The sequence below is a fragment of the Oncorhynchus mykiss genome, chromosome 2 (assembly GCF_013265735.2).
Source record: "Oncorhynchus mykiss isolate Arlee chromosome 2, USDA_OmykA_1.1, whole genome shotgun sequence".
Classification (NCBI taxonomy): Eukaryota; Metazoa; Chordata; class Actinopteri; order Salmoniformes; family Salmonidae; genus Oncorhynchus; species Oncorhynchus mykiss.
The window spans coordinates 61,140,739-61,155,943 of NC_048566.1; the positions used below are offsets into that span (position 1 = coordinate 61,140,739).

General features: G+C 43.1%; 1 protein-coding gene across 2 annotated transcripts in view; it reads right to left on the reverse strand.

The window, feature by feature from the left end:
• The window catches only part of LOC110493153 (RNA-binding Raly-like protein), a 45,934-nt gene that overhangs the window by 14,641 nt on the left and 16,088 nt on the right, over nucleotides 1–15,205 (reverse strand). For both annotated transcript variants that reach the window (XM_021567425.2, XM_021567421.2), the window contains exon 3: nucleotides 12,101–12,151. In XM_021567425.2, the coding sequence (XP_021423100.1) occupies nucleotides 12,101–12,151 (51 nt within the window). The remainder of the gene's footprint in view (nucleotides 1–12,100; nucleotides 12,152–15,205) is intronic.

The following is a 15,205-nucleotide window of genomic DNA, read 5'->3' on the forward strand; positions in this document are numbered from 1 at the left end:
CGGCGGACAACCAGGGGGAATGTCAGGTCATGTGGATACAGTATGGGTCAATAGATAGTTTCACTACAGAAAACCTGCTGCCCCACTACCCGCAGCCCTCAGGGAAGCACTGCATCATCATATGATCTGCTAGCTGAGCCTGATATGGAGAGGCAGCTCCTATATACTGCACTGATTGGGGAACAAAACAATAAGAAATGGGGGTGTTTTAGGTTCAGGGGGTAAGAATTGGAGGGCAATAGCTTTTCTACACACACACCTCATTGATGGAATTACCCATAGAAACATGGTCCCTTATTTCAGTACTTCTAGGGATACCATTATATGAGCCATGTCATCTTCTCTATCTGTGAAAATGCTGAGTTTTCAGTGTACAGAAATAAGAGCTGTCACCTTCTGTAATCCACAGGAAAAACCCTGTCAATGAGTCTTGCTACTGTAGCTGTGAATAAGCAAGGACACCTAAAAGGCCATTTAAACGGTGAAATGGGGTAATGAGAAAATAATAGCCCCAAGGTCCCCCAACTCAGACAGGTTGAATTGTGTACCCTTGGTACAAGGTAGTTGATTTTTTTATTGATTTTATTTGTAAAATAAGAAAAAATACATACAGTGGGCTCTGAAATGATTGACACCTTTTATAATGATGAGCAAAAATTACTGTTTGAAATAAATATTTCAAATACTGAGCTGTATTGTCTGCCAAAAAGGTGGGGTTAATATGTTATACTAATACATTTGCTCCGAGAAATTGGGAAATTATATTATTTTAAGCTAAAACAATTGCTCAGAGAAAGAGATTTTGTTGAACAAGTAATACATTTTTTCTCAAAAGGGAAGGGGTCAAAACGATTGACACCCCTGTTTTCAATACCTTTCAACGGCCCTGAGCATTTTTCTCAAATGTTTTATGTGTTGGAGAACACATTCCCATTCCGACGCCAAACCTACCACTGGCGTGTGTGGCCAAAGAGCTCTATTTTCTTGCAATCTGACCAAAGCACCGGGTCCAATCCAAGTACCAATGTAATTTACCAAACTCCAGGTGTTTACATTTGTTGGATGACATAAAAATAGAGCTCTTTGGCCACGTACACCATTGGTGGGTTTGGCGTCAAAATGAGAATGCATGAGCAGAAATACCCCCACACCTACTGTCAAATTTGGTGGTGGATCTTTGATGTTATGTGGATATTTTGCTTCCACTGGTCGTTGGGTCCATGGGCATCATGGCTGAAACTTGGCCGCAAGTGGATCTTCCAGCAAAACCACTGGTCGTTGGGTCCATGGGCATCATGGCTGAAACTTGGCCGCAAGTGGATCTTCCAGCAAAACCACTGGTCGTTGGGTCCATGGGCATCATGGCTGAAACTTGGCCGCAAGTGGATCTTCCAGCAAAACCACTGGTCGTTGGGTCCATGGGCATCATGGCTGAAACTTGGCCGCAAGTGGATCTTCCAGCAAAACCACTGGTCGTTGGGTCCATGGGCATCATGGCTGAAACTTGGCCGCAAGTGGATCTTCCAGCAAAACAATAACCCAAAGCACATATCAAAATCCACAAAGAAATGGTTAATTGGCCACAAAATCAACATTTTGCAATGGCCATCTCAGTCTCCGGACTTGATACCCATTAAAAACCTCTGGTTTGAATTGAAGAGGGCAGTCCATAAGCACAGACTATCATGTTGACCACACCATTTGCGTCGCATGCATGTTATTCAATCATTGCACCCACACTGCTCGCACGCACCAACGAGTGTCTGTGCTGCCAGATGCTAAAATAGAAGTTGCTTCTATTTGTGGTGCAGAACGCGCTGCCTCTCCCATCTCCTCATTGGTTTATAGAAGCAGATAGCCACGTGCCAAGTCCTCATTGGTTATACCCACGTGGGTGACTGAAAGATGAACTGAGGCCGGTCGTAGTCATGGTAATACTGTTAGATGCCAATCGCCATATACAGTTCAAAGAAGAAAAAGCCTGGAAGGAGGAGAGTAAACTAGAAACGATTTGGTTAACTGTTTTATGTGTGGATTAATTGTCGGAGTAGAGGACCTTGTGCATTTCAGGTAAAATAACAACTCAACATTTATATCCCAGGACTAATTATCTAGCAACATCAAGCTAGCTAAATAGGACAAATTAGCTAGCAACTGCAAGCTAGCTACTGCCATAAATGTTTAATATTTTTTGACCTGTCCTCAAATTCATATAACTCTGGTTCAGAGTTTGTTATGATATTTCAACCTGCGTGTCGTGATCGTTTCTGGTGTGGGGGACAAAATCAATTTGCGCACGATGGCGCACCATTGCGCACGCACGACCGGTTTGGGTACTGTGTAATAATATCAAGGATCTGGAAGGATTATGTATGGAGCAATGGTCTAAGATTCCTCCCAAAGTGTTCTCCAACTCATACAACTTTTTTTTTAAGGCCCAGTGGCATTATCCTCTCAAGTTGAGGTATTGAAAGGTATGGAAAACAGGGGTGTCAATAATTGTTTGAGAACATTTTGAATTATTACTTGTTAAACAAATTCTCTTTCTCTGAGAACTTGTTTTAGCATAAAATAATACAATTTCTCATTTTTTTGGAGCAGTCAATATAGCTCAGTATTTGAATTATTTATTTTATACAGAGTACTGGGGGAGTGGCGGCAGCCATACCTTGACCTGTGGTGTGGACTGTAGCTGAGGCCCGGCAATGGTTGGCTTGGGACTGGGTCCTGTTGGAGGCAAGAAGGGCAGCCCAGGCCTTCCTCCAGGTATGTTGACAATGGCGCAGATGGTCCTGGACTGAGGGAACTGCAACCTCAACCTCTTGGGTGGGGAACAAGGGGGGTTGATAACCCAGAGCACACTCGAAGGGTGACATACCTGACGAGGTTTTGGTCCGGGGATGATATCCAGAAGAAAGACTGACATTGGCACCAAGAGCTGAACAGAAGGATCTCCATACCTGACAGGTAAACTAGGGTCCTCTTTCGGAAATGATGTCAGTGGGAATGCCATGCAGGCAAAACAAATGGGATACTAACATGTCCGCAGTTTCCCTGGAGGACGGGAACTTGGAGAAGGGAATGAAGTGAGCTTTTTTGGAAAACGTTGTCAATAATGCTGAGGATGATGGAGTTATCGTTAGATGGGGGAAGGCCAGTGACGAAGTCCAGAGCTATGTGTGACCATGGTCGACTGGGTATGGGAAGAGGGCGAAGCAGACCAGAAGTGGGTTTAGTGGAGGTTTTGTTCTGGGCACAACCCCTTTTGGACCACCAAAAGCGCAGACGCAGGAAGGCGAGGTTCCGGTTCATACCAGGGTGACAGGTGAGGTGGGTAGAATGGCCAGAACACAATCTGGAAGAACACAATCTGGAACAAACAGAGCATTACTAGGACCACATGGGTCAGGCTGGTTCTGCTGAGCCTGGCAGATACGGGATTCGATCTCTCAGGCGACGGCGTCAACGATGCAGGTGGATGGCACAATGGCTTCTGGCTCGGTACCCGTGTTGTCGGTGGTGAACTGGCGAGAGAGGGCATAAGGTATGCTATTCTTCGAACCGGGGCGATAAGTGAGTGGGAAAATGAATCTACCGAAGAACAAGGCCCACCTGGCTTGCCGGGAGTTCAGACGTTTGGCGGTCTGGAAGTAGGACAGGTTTTTATGGTCAGTCCACGCGATGAAGGGGGGTACAGTGTACCCTGTTCTGCTAGCGGAACCCCTCGCCAACAGCCAATGAAATTGCAGGGCGCCAAATACAAATCAACAGAAATCTCATAAATCAAATTTCTCAAACATACAAGTATTAGGCACCATTTTAAAGATACAATTCTCATTAATCCAGCCACAGTGTCTGATTTCAAAAATGCTATACAGGGAAAGCTCCACAAACAATTATGTTAGGTCACCACCAACTCACAGAAAAACCCAGCCATTTTTCCAGTCAAAGAGAGGAGTCACAAAAAGCACAAATAGAGATCAAATGAATCACTAACCTTTGATGATCTTCATCAGATGACACACATAAGACTTCATGTTACACGATTAATGTATGTTTTGTTCGATCAAGTTCATATTTATATCCAAAAATCTTATTTTACATTGGAGTGTTATGTTCAGTAGTTCCAAAACATGCAGTGATATTGCAGAGAGCCACATGAATTCACAGAAATACTCATTATAAATGTTGATGAAAATTCAAGTGTTATGCATGGAACTTTAGATACACTTCTCCTTAATGCAACCGCTATGTCAGATTTCAAAAACACTTCACGGAAAAAGCATAATCTGAGAACGGCGCTCAGAGCCCAAACCAGCCAGAGAAATATCCGCCATGTTGGGTAGTCAACATTAGTCATAAATAGCATTATAAATATTCACTTACCTTTGATGATCTTCATCAGAATGCACTCCCAGGAATCTCAGTTCCACAATAAATGTTTGTTTTGTTCGATACTGTCCATCATTTATGCCCATTTATGTCCAAATAGCTTCTTTTATTAGGGCGTTTGGTAAACAAATCCAAAAGCGCGTTCTGGTCCAGTCGGACGAAAAGTTCAAAAAGTTATATTACAGGTCGAAGAAACTTGTCAAACTAAGTATAGAATCAATCTGTAGGATGTTTTCATCATAAATGTTCAATAATGATCCAACCGGAGAATTCCATTGTCTGTAGAAAAGCAATGGAACGAGACACCTCTTATGTGAAAGCGTGTGACTGAGAACGAGGCTGCTGGAAGACCCCTTAGTCAAACAGCTCTCATCCGGCCCCCCTTCACAGGAGCAGCCTGAAACAACATTCTAAAGACGGTTGACATGTAGTGGAAGCCTTAGGAAGTGCAAAATAACCCATATACCACTGTGAATTTGATAGGGGCTGAGTTCAAAAACTACAAACCTCAGATTTCCCACTTCCTGTTTTGATTTTTTCTCAGGTTTTTGCCTGCCATATGAGTTCTGTTATACTCACAGACATCATTCAAACAGTTTTAGAAACGTCAGAGTGTTTTCTATCCAATACTAATAATAATATGCATGTATTAGCATCCGGGACTGAGTAGGAGGCAGTTCACTCTGGGCACGCTATTCATCCAAAAGTGAAAATGCTGCCCCCTATCCCAAATAAGTTCCCAGTTTTCTATGTCAAAATTCCTCTCTGCAGGTGAGAGCTTAAGGGAAAAGAATGCACATGGGTGGACCTTTTGATCAGAGGGGGAACGTTGAGACAGAACAGCACCTATCCCGGTGTCAGAGGCGTCCACCTCCACAATGAACTGGAGTTCTGGGTCGGGCTGAGTAAGGAAGCTACGCTTGAGTTCCAGGAATGCTGCAGGTCAAGGAGAGACAGGATGAGCAGTAGAGGGCGTGGCAGGATCAGATGTAACAAGTTGTTAATGATACAAACCTTAGAATGTCTTAGAAGTCTAAACATATATGGACTGCATGGTTAAACTATAGGCTATTGACGATTCGAGAAAGTAGCAAAAGAACTTGCACTCTGTTCCTTGCTTCAGGCTTCACAGCTGTTCTCTCATAAAGTGATCATATTTTCACCCCTATTTCACCCATATTTTCACCCATTCTCAATTTAATCTCATCTTTACTAATATGTCAAATTAGTTTGGATTTAAAATGGATGATTATAACCCGTGTTAGTGAATGTAGCATCATGTACAGTATTGTTTAAAAATTGATAGTTTGTATAAAAGCAATAACACACTCAAGGCCATGTGTTATGACATTTTTATCATGGCTGTGGTGGGCTTCGCCTCGTGGCTATGACCACATTACAGCCATGGTAAAAAAATTCATAACACATGGCCTCTCATGTATTATTGCTTAATTATCAAATGGATAGGAACAGGGGCAGGAGGGGAAATACGCCATCAGTATGCACCCGAATAGCCGGCGCTTTCCAACCGGTCCGTTTTGTAGGCTACTTCGGAGAAATAAATATAATATCACTTATTTTACTCCAGGCATCAACCACTATTTGAGGTGCATGCTCTCGCTGGCAAGACAGGTGATATTCCGCCCAAACTCTGTATGCAATGGGCTTTCCAACCTTGTTCCTGCAGCTACCCAGTGCTTAATTTGGGAAACCAAGTGAAATCTGTTCCTTAAAATCGATAGTAACATGTTTTTGCAACAAAACATATTTAACTAAACTGTTTAACTAAACATATTTAACTAAACAGCCTGTCTGCTCGCTCAGGAAAGGAATATGTCTAAAGGAGAGAGAAGAGGAGATGGAAACACATGGTGGTGAGATATTCTGGATAACTAAAGGTAATGTGTCACCCAATTAATTCTGACAAATGCCTTACTATTAGGCTATTCAAAATCAAATACAAATTCACTAATTGCCTAATAGCCTAATAGCCTAATTGTAAGCCCCCTGACAATCCACGAACCAACAGCATAGCCTGGGGCTATAAATTCTCTCCCAGACTCATGGATAGAAAGTTTAGAGTGTAGGATAAGATAACCAGTCCATCCAGTATGCATAATAATACAGTTTACACTCAAAGGTGATGACTAGAATTTGTTTAGTTTTGGAGAAGAGGCTTGACCATTTATGTACCAAAGCATTCTTAAATAATTGTTGTTTTATGTTTTTTTGCTATGAATAATATTTGGTAGGCTATGTATTGTATGCCCCTATCCACATAGCGGGAGTGCAGTGGAGAAGTTGGAAAGCTTCCAGTTCCTCAGCTTGCACATCACTGACAATCTGAAATGGTCCACCCACACAAACAGTGTTGTGAAGAAGGCACAACTGCGCCTCTTCAACCTCAGGAGGCTGAAGAAATTTGGCTTGGCCCCTAAGACCTTAAGAAACTTTTACAGTTGCACAATTGAGAGAATCCTGTCGGGCTGTATCACCGCCTGGTACGGCAACTGCACCGCCTGCAACCCCAGGGCTCTCCAGAGGGTGGTTCCCCACCGGTGGCACACTGCCTGCCCTCCAGGACACCTACAGCACCCGATGTCACAGGAAGGCCAAAAAGATCACCACCCGAGCCACGGCCTGTTCACCCCACTATCATCCAGAAGGCGAGGTCAGTACAGGTACATCAAAGCTGGTACCGAGAGACTGAAAAACAGCTTCTATCTGAAGGCCATCAGACTGTTAAATAGCCATCACTAGCTGGCTTCCACCCAGTTACTCAACCCTGCACCTTAGAGGCTGCTGCCCTATATACATAGACATGGAATCACTGGCCACTTTAAATAATGGAACACTAGTCACATTAATAATGTTTTATACTGCTTTACTCATCTCATGTATATGCTTTATTCTATTCTACTGTATTAAGTCTGCTAAATAATGTCTGCTAAATATGTGTATTCAGTTAAACTGGAAAGCATTTGTAGGACTATAATTTCCTTCTCATATCGTTGCCTATAATATGTCTCCACACACCTAGGCCTACACTATTGATGGATTCAAGAAAAGGTTGTTTTTATTCATGTCAATTTCTCAGTGTCAAAGTACCCTGCCATTTCGATCATTTGTGTGGTATTAGAAAAGATTCTGGCAAAGTCTCCAGTCATGTAAAATGACGTAGAATTGCGTGAAATGCGTTTATAAAAGGCCACATTTTTCCTGGACCCTAAGCTACTAAAAATGATCCCCATGTGTGCAACTTCTGTAAGTGCATCTACTCTACTGCCTTATGCCATTACTCAAATGCGATGATATGCATGCAATGCTTAATTATAAAGGTTACTTTTTCTTCCACGCATTCCGGTACCTCAGAACTCCCCAGGGAAGCCCCCTCTCATGCTCACTTTTTGTTCCAGCACCTCCCGATTTACAAATTAAGCACTGCTGTCCCCTGTGTCACGGAGGCTCTCCTCACTACCAAAGCTGACTCTCATCCTCTTAGATCTATCCTCTGCTTTCGACATCATGAACCATCAGCTCTTCCTCTCCATTCAAGCCTCAGGCTCTGCACACTCTTGGATTTCATCCTACCTGGCAGGCCACTCCAACCAGGTGACATGGAGAAGATCTGTGTCTGCACCACATACTCTCACTACTGGTGTCCCCCAGGGCTAGGTTATAGGTACTCACCTCTTCTCTCTATACAACAAGTCACTCGGCTCCGTCATATCCTCACATGGTCGCTCCTATTATTGCTATGTGGATGACACTCAACTACTTTTCTCTTGTCCCCCTTCTGACACCCAGGTGGCTACACGCATCTATGTGTGCCTGGCAGATACAGTATGTCAGCTTGGATGTCGGCCCACCACCTCAAGCTCAACATCGACAAGACAGAGCTACTCTTCCTCCCAGGGAAGGCCTGCCAGCTCCAAGACCTCTCCATCATGGTTGACAAGTCCATGGTGCCCCTCTCCCAGAGTGCAAAGAACCTTGGCGTGATCCTGGACAACACCCTGTCGTTCTCTGCAAACATCAAAGCAGTGACTTATACCATCCAACCCCTGCAACTTATCCAGAACGCTGCAGCCCACCTAGTGTTCAACCTTCCCAAGTTCTCTCATGTCACCCCGCTTCTCCCCACATTCCACTAGCTTCCAGTCAAAGCTCGCATCCACTACAAGACCATTGTTCTTGCCTACGGAGCAGCAAGAGGCACTGCCCCTCCCTACGTTCAGGCTATGCTCAAACCCTAGACCCCAACCCGAGTACTCTGTTCTGTCACCTCGGGTCTCTTGGCCCTCCCTCTACGGGAGGGAAGCTCCCACTTAGCCCAGTCAAAGCTCTTCTCTGTCCTGGCAACCCAATGGCGGAATCATCTTCCCCCTGAAGCTAGGACAGCAGGGTCCCTGTCCATCTTCCCAAAAACATCTAAAACCTTACCTCTTCATAGAGTATCTAAAATAATCCCACAGCACCCCACTGTGCACCACCTCCTCACCCATCCCCCACCCCCATAAAAAAAGCCTTTTGCTCTTGACTCCCCCCCTACTAGGACTGACTTTGCTTATAGGTACTTTATTGAGGAAAAATGTACTTACTATAACTGAGATACAGTGAATTCGGAAAGTATTTAGACTCCTTTAGTTTTTCCACATTTTGTTACGTTATTATCCTTATTCTAAAATGTATTAAATTGTTTTTTCCCCCCCCTCGTCAATTTACACACAATATCCCATTGTGACAGAGCAAATACTGTTTTTTAGAAAATGTTGCACATTTATTAAAAATGATAAATGGAAATATCACATTTACATAAGTTTTAAGTCCCTTTACCCAGTCCTTTGTTGAAGCATCTTTGGCAGCTTGGCACACCTGTATTTGGGGAGTTTCTCCCATTCTTCTCTGCAGATCCTCTCAAGCTCTGTCAGGTTGGACGGGGATCTTCGCTGCACAGATATTTTCAGGTCTCTCCAGAGATGTTCGATCGGGTTCAAGTCCAGGCTCTGGCTGGACCACTCAAGGACATTCAGAGACTTGTGGCTTCTCGTTGTCTTGTTGAAAGTGAACCTTCACCCCGGTCAGAGGTCCTGAGGGCTCTGGAGCAGGTTTTCATCAAGGATTTCTCTGTACTTTGCTCCATCATCTTTCCGTTGATCCTGACCAGTCTCCCAGTCCCTGCCGCTGATGAACATCCCCACAGCATGATAATGCCACCACCATGCTTCACCGTAGGGATGGTGCCAGGTTTTCTCCAGACATGTCACTTGGCATTCAGGCCAAAATGTTCAATCTGGGTTTCATCAGACCAGAGAATCTTGTTTTTCATGGTCTGAGCGTCTTTAGCTGCCTTTTGGCAAACTCAAAGCGGATTGTCATGTGACTTTTACTGAGGAGTGGCTTCCATCTGGCAACTCTACCATAAAGACCTAATTGGTGGAGTGCTGCAGAGATGGTTGTCAACTGTGGTACCTTAAATAGACAGGTGTGTGCCTTTCCAAATCATATCCAATGAATTGAATTTACCACAGGTGGACTCCAATCAATTTGTAGAAACATCTCAAGGAAGATCAATGGGAACAGGATGCACCTGAGCTCAATGTTGGTCTGAATACTTATTTAAATAAGGTATTTACATAACTATTCAGTTTTCAGTTTTTTATTTTTAATACATTTGCAAAGAATTCAAAAAAACTGTTTTTGCTTTGTCATTATGGGGTATTGTGTCTAGATTGCTGAGGAAAATGTTTTATTTAATACATTTTAGAATAAGGCTGTAATGTAACAAAATGTAGAAAAAGTCGAGGGGTTCTATCTAGCTTTCTTAAGAACAGTATGTCTGGATAAAAGTGTCTGTAAATGTAAATTTCACCTGTATTCCTACACTTTAGACCTCACAGTAGATCTCAGCTTTGTTAAAAATATAGTTAAGAAAAACTATTATTTTTATCATAGTGATTAAGGGGTAGAAGGCCAGCATCCCAGTCACCTCTTCCCTGTTGACGTTGAGACTGGTGTTTTGTGGGTACTATTTAATGAAGCTGCCAGTTGAGGACTTGTGAGGCGTCTGTTTCTCAAACTAGACACTCTAATGTACTTGTCCTCTGGCTCAGTTGTGCACCGGGGCCTCCCACTCCTCTTTCTATTCTGGTTAGATGCGCTGTTCTGTGAAGGGGGTAGTACACAGCGTTGTACGAGATCTTCAGTTTCTTGGCAATGTTTTGCATGGAATAGCCTTCATTTCTCTGGCCGTTTTGAGCCTGTAATCGAACCCACAAATGCAGATACTCAACTAGTCTAAAGAAGGCCAGTTGTATTGCTTCTTTAATCGGGACAACCGTTTTCAGCTGTGCTAACATAATTGCAAAATGGTTTTCTAATGATCAATTAGCTTTTTAAAATTATAAACTTGGATTAGCTAACACAACATGCCATTGGAACACAGGAGTGATGGTTGCTGATAATGGGCCACTGTACGCCTATGTAGATATTCCATTAAAAATCAGGCATTTCCAGCTACAATAGTCATTTACAACATTAACAATGTCTGCACTGTATTTCTGATCAATTTATGTTATTTTAATTAACATAAAACTAGCTTTTCTTTCAGAAATAAGGACATTTCTAAGTGACGCCAAACTTTTGCACGGTAGTGTATATATGGACATGCTTATCATATTTCATAAATCCCTATCTATGCTGTCCCTGCAGACAAAGCATCAGCAGCTCTTTGATATAGATAGATGCTTTCTCAGTGTCCCCATTTCGCTGCTCGAACGCCCCCCTCCCCCAGAAGTTTCTGCACACTCTTCTCTTATCTCTCCTCTCCACAGCGTCCTTTATCAGCACCAGACACAGAGGGCCCACTCCTTGCAGCCAATCAAAGCCTGGCTAATTAGGCTATTCAAGTGGAGCCTCAATGCAAAGAACGGGCTCAATTTGAGACTCCCCTCAGAACACCACAGCATTTCCCTCCCTGTGGCCCTTCACCATAGTCTCACTGTTATCACTTGTGGAATAATATAGACAGACAGAGTTACTGAAGCAATGCAAGTGTCTTTTGTGCTGTGTAGCCATTTGGGCTGTACCAGGCAAGGGGATTTAAAAGGAGTTAACACTAAGGCGGTACAGTATATTCTCTGGTATCATATTCAACATGCATGACTTTCACAAGCAGCCATACTCCTCCTCTTAGACGAATCAGGAGTCAGAGATAAGCCTGTCCATGAGACACATGCAATCAAAGAGGAGGAGAGGGAAGACTAGAGAATTGCACTCACTTTGAGAAGGGGCTTTGCAGCACAAGAGAACATCCCCAATGGGCACAGATGTCAATTCAACGTCTAATTTGGATTTAAACTTGGTTGAATTGTCAACTAATGTGAATTCAACTTGAAATCAACAAACAATGCCACTATGTCATTGGATTTAGGTTCAAAGTAGATTACTTTTTGCAAATCCAATCAGTGTTCCCATGTTGATTCAACGTCATCGCATTGATTCTTTGGGGTTGATATGACAGGGAAACGACATTGATTCAACCAATTTTTGCCCCGTGGGTATTTACATATAACATCTGAGTACGAGTTCTAAACAAGAAAACTGGATCATAACAGAGCCTGTTTTTTACTGGTCCATGCGAGTAAAGAACAAGAATCTCCTATAACATAGGTATGTAGGTGAGAGCAGGTGCAGTACAGCTGCCTACCTGTTGTAGAGGTCATCTGGATAGCTGTCATACTCCAGGTCATAGTCAGATCTGAGAAGAGAAGGAAAGAGGAATATGATACGGTAGCTGTGCATTGGAGGGCGTGAGGGGGTATGATGGGTGTTAGAAGGGGGAAGGATAGAACACGGGTCAATGAAGACGGATAGGTGGCTTGTCCATGGAGAAGACAGATTGATACAGACACTTAAGGCTGATGTGCTATGTTTTAACATCGCTATAATCTTGTCTTGACCTGTGGAATCCCTGTTACTCTGGGGACAAAGCCTCTCTTTCTTCTTCACACTCATCGGGAAAGTGAAGTGTGCTCCCGCTCCCCCTCTTGGACCTTTCCTGTCCGTTGTCACAGTTTTGGTTGAATGGTTTTCAAAATCACAGGGGCTGTTGCTGACTGGTCAAATAACAGGCTCTGTGTTCGACCAGGGAGGTCAAGCAGAAAGGGAGGGGAAACGGTCATGCTATGCAGTTTTGCTCTCAGGAGCCATTCTACTATAGCAGGCGAGAGACCACATTTCAGACATGAAATAGAAGATTAGGGTTACAATCCCAGCACATTTTTATTACACTGGGAGAAGTGGACTATTGATACACTTGTATCAATGGTTTCAGGACTCCCCTGTATCACAGATATCACAGATATGGGGTAGAATGTAAACCGGCAACTATCAACTCCAGCCTTGACTCAGCCTTTGACTCTCTCTGTGAAGTGCACAATACACACCACCCTCATGAAAGTACTACTGAACAGTAGAGGCTCCTCAGAGGAGGAAGGGGAGGACCGTCCTACTCAGGTAATTTTTTTATTTTTATTATAGTGAAATGAAAAAAGTTGTCCTTTTTAGATAAAACTATACTAAATACACTGAACAAAAATATAAACGTGTGGTGTAACTGATGTCTCTTTCCATTCATCAAATAGCGGGTGCCCAATGCACTGTTGGGGTTTGGATGCTGAAGTTATTTTGTGAGTGAACGAATGTGCCGGGTTGCCTACAGGAGCGCCTTTGTTAAGTGATTGTTTGACAATTTCAAAGATTTTACTGAGTTACAGTTCATATAAGGAAATCAGTCAATTCAAAGTAATTCATTAGGCCCTAATCTATGGATTTCACATGACTGGGACTACAGATATGCATCTGTTGATCTTAGTATGCAGGCCTAGAACTGGGACATTTTCAGTTTCCAGGAATGATGTACAGATCCTTGCGACACGGCATGAGGTGATGGCGGCGGATGAATGGCACGACAATGGGCCTCAGGATCTCCTCACGGTATCTCTGTGCATTCAAATTGCCATCGATAAAATGCAATTAGCTTAAGCCTGCCCATACCCACTAAGAAATAGTGGGCATACGCTATACCGGTAAAACATTATCTAATTAATACAACATGCCCAAAAAACTATAGGCTATTACACCAATTTTGAACGTTACTGCATGTCAGCCACCTGAAAAATGTGTGAGTTGACTGGGAATAAGGTAGCATACGCTCCAAATTGCATTGTGGTTTGAGGAGAACACTTACATTTTGTCAAGGTGGAGATGAGTGGAGATGAGTGGCTGAGACACTCACAGACAAGGCAGAGATGAGTGGCTGAGACCGAGGCACGCATGAACAACAGTGGATGCATTAATTCAGGCTACAAGTGTAGGCCTAATGACAATCGCAGAATGTCATCGCAATAGGTGTGGTGTAACTGATGTCTCTTTCCATTCATCAAATAGCGGGAGCCCAATGCACTGTTGGGGTGGGTTTGGATGCTGAAGTTATTTTGTGAGTGAACAAATGTGCCGGGTTGCCTACAGGAGTGCCTGTTTGACAATCAGATGAAAACATCATGGCTGGTTGTGTTTCTGACACATTAAAAGGTGTAGGCGGTGTGTCCATAAGGCTAGGGGAAGCTAAGCTTTCCCTACGGTAAATGTATTTAAATTTCCAAAATGATTTAACCTAATTAGCTTACTCCTGTATATAAGAAATAAATAAAATCATTCAAAATAGGCTACTACACCAGAAAGCATGATTTGGTCACAGAGGATCATTAGCTTCTTTACAAAAAAAGCTGTGGATTGTTTTAAATCGCATAGCCTACAGTCGGAAGGGCACGCAATTTGGGCAGCGAGCGCTGAATATTCCAAATAGAATATATGAATGTTGAGTTACAACTGTCAGTGAAAAGCAGAGAGATCCAGCCAGGCATATCACAATATTTAAAAAAGCAATCGCGGAAAAACTGTTTGGAAAGCAAACGGCCATTGCTGCAAAGAGATGACAATTAAAAGACCCCAATCCATCTTTTAGTTATCAAAATTCCATTCCATCCAAGACCATACCATAACCCCACCGTCACCATGGGGCACTATGTTCACAACTTTGACATCTGCAAACCGCTCACACACATGACGCCATAGACATGGTCTGCCATACACATGGTCTGCCATACACATAGTCTGCCATACACATGGTCTGCGGTTGTGAGGCCAGTTGGACATACTGCCAAATTCTCTAAAATGACGTTGGAGGTGGCTTATGGTAGAGAAATGAACATTCAATTCACTGGAAACAGCTCTGGTGGACATACCTGCAGTCAGCATGCCAACTGCAGGCTTCCTCAAAACTTAAGACATCTGTGGCATTGTGTTGTGTGACAAAACTGCACATTTTAGAGTGGCCTTTTACAGGTGCACCCAGTACAAGGTGCACCTGTGTAATGATCGTGTTGTTTAATCAGATTCTTAATATGCCACACCTGTCAGGTGGATGCATTATCTTGGAAAAGGAGTAATGCTCACTAACAGGGATTTAAACAAATGTGTGCACAACATTGGAGAGAAATAAGCTTTTGGTGCGTATGGTACATTTTTTTGATATTTTCTTTCAGCTAATGAAACATGGGACTAACACTTTACATGTTGCGCTTATATTTTTGTTCAGTGTATATTCACGTCACCAACTAACTGATTAAAACACACTGTTTTGCAATGAAGGTCTATGGTGTATCCGGAGGGCAACTATTTTCCGTCGTCCTCTGGGTATATTGACTTCAACACAAAACATAGGAGGCTCATGGTTCTCGCCCCCTTCCAA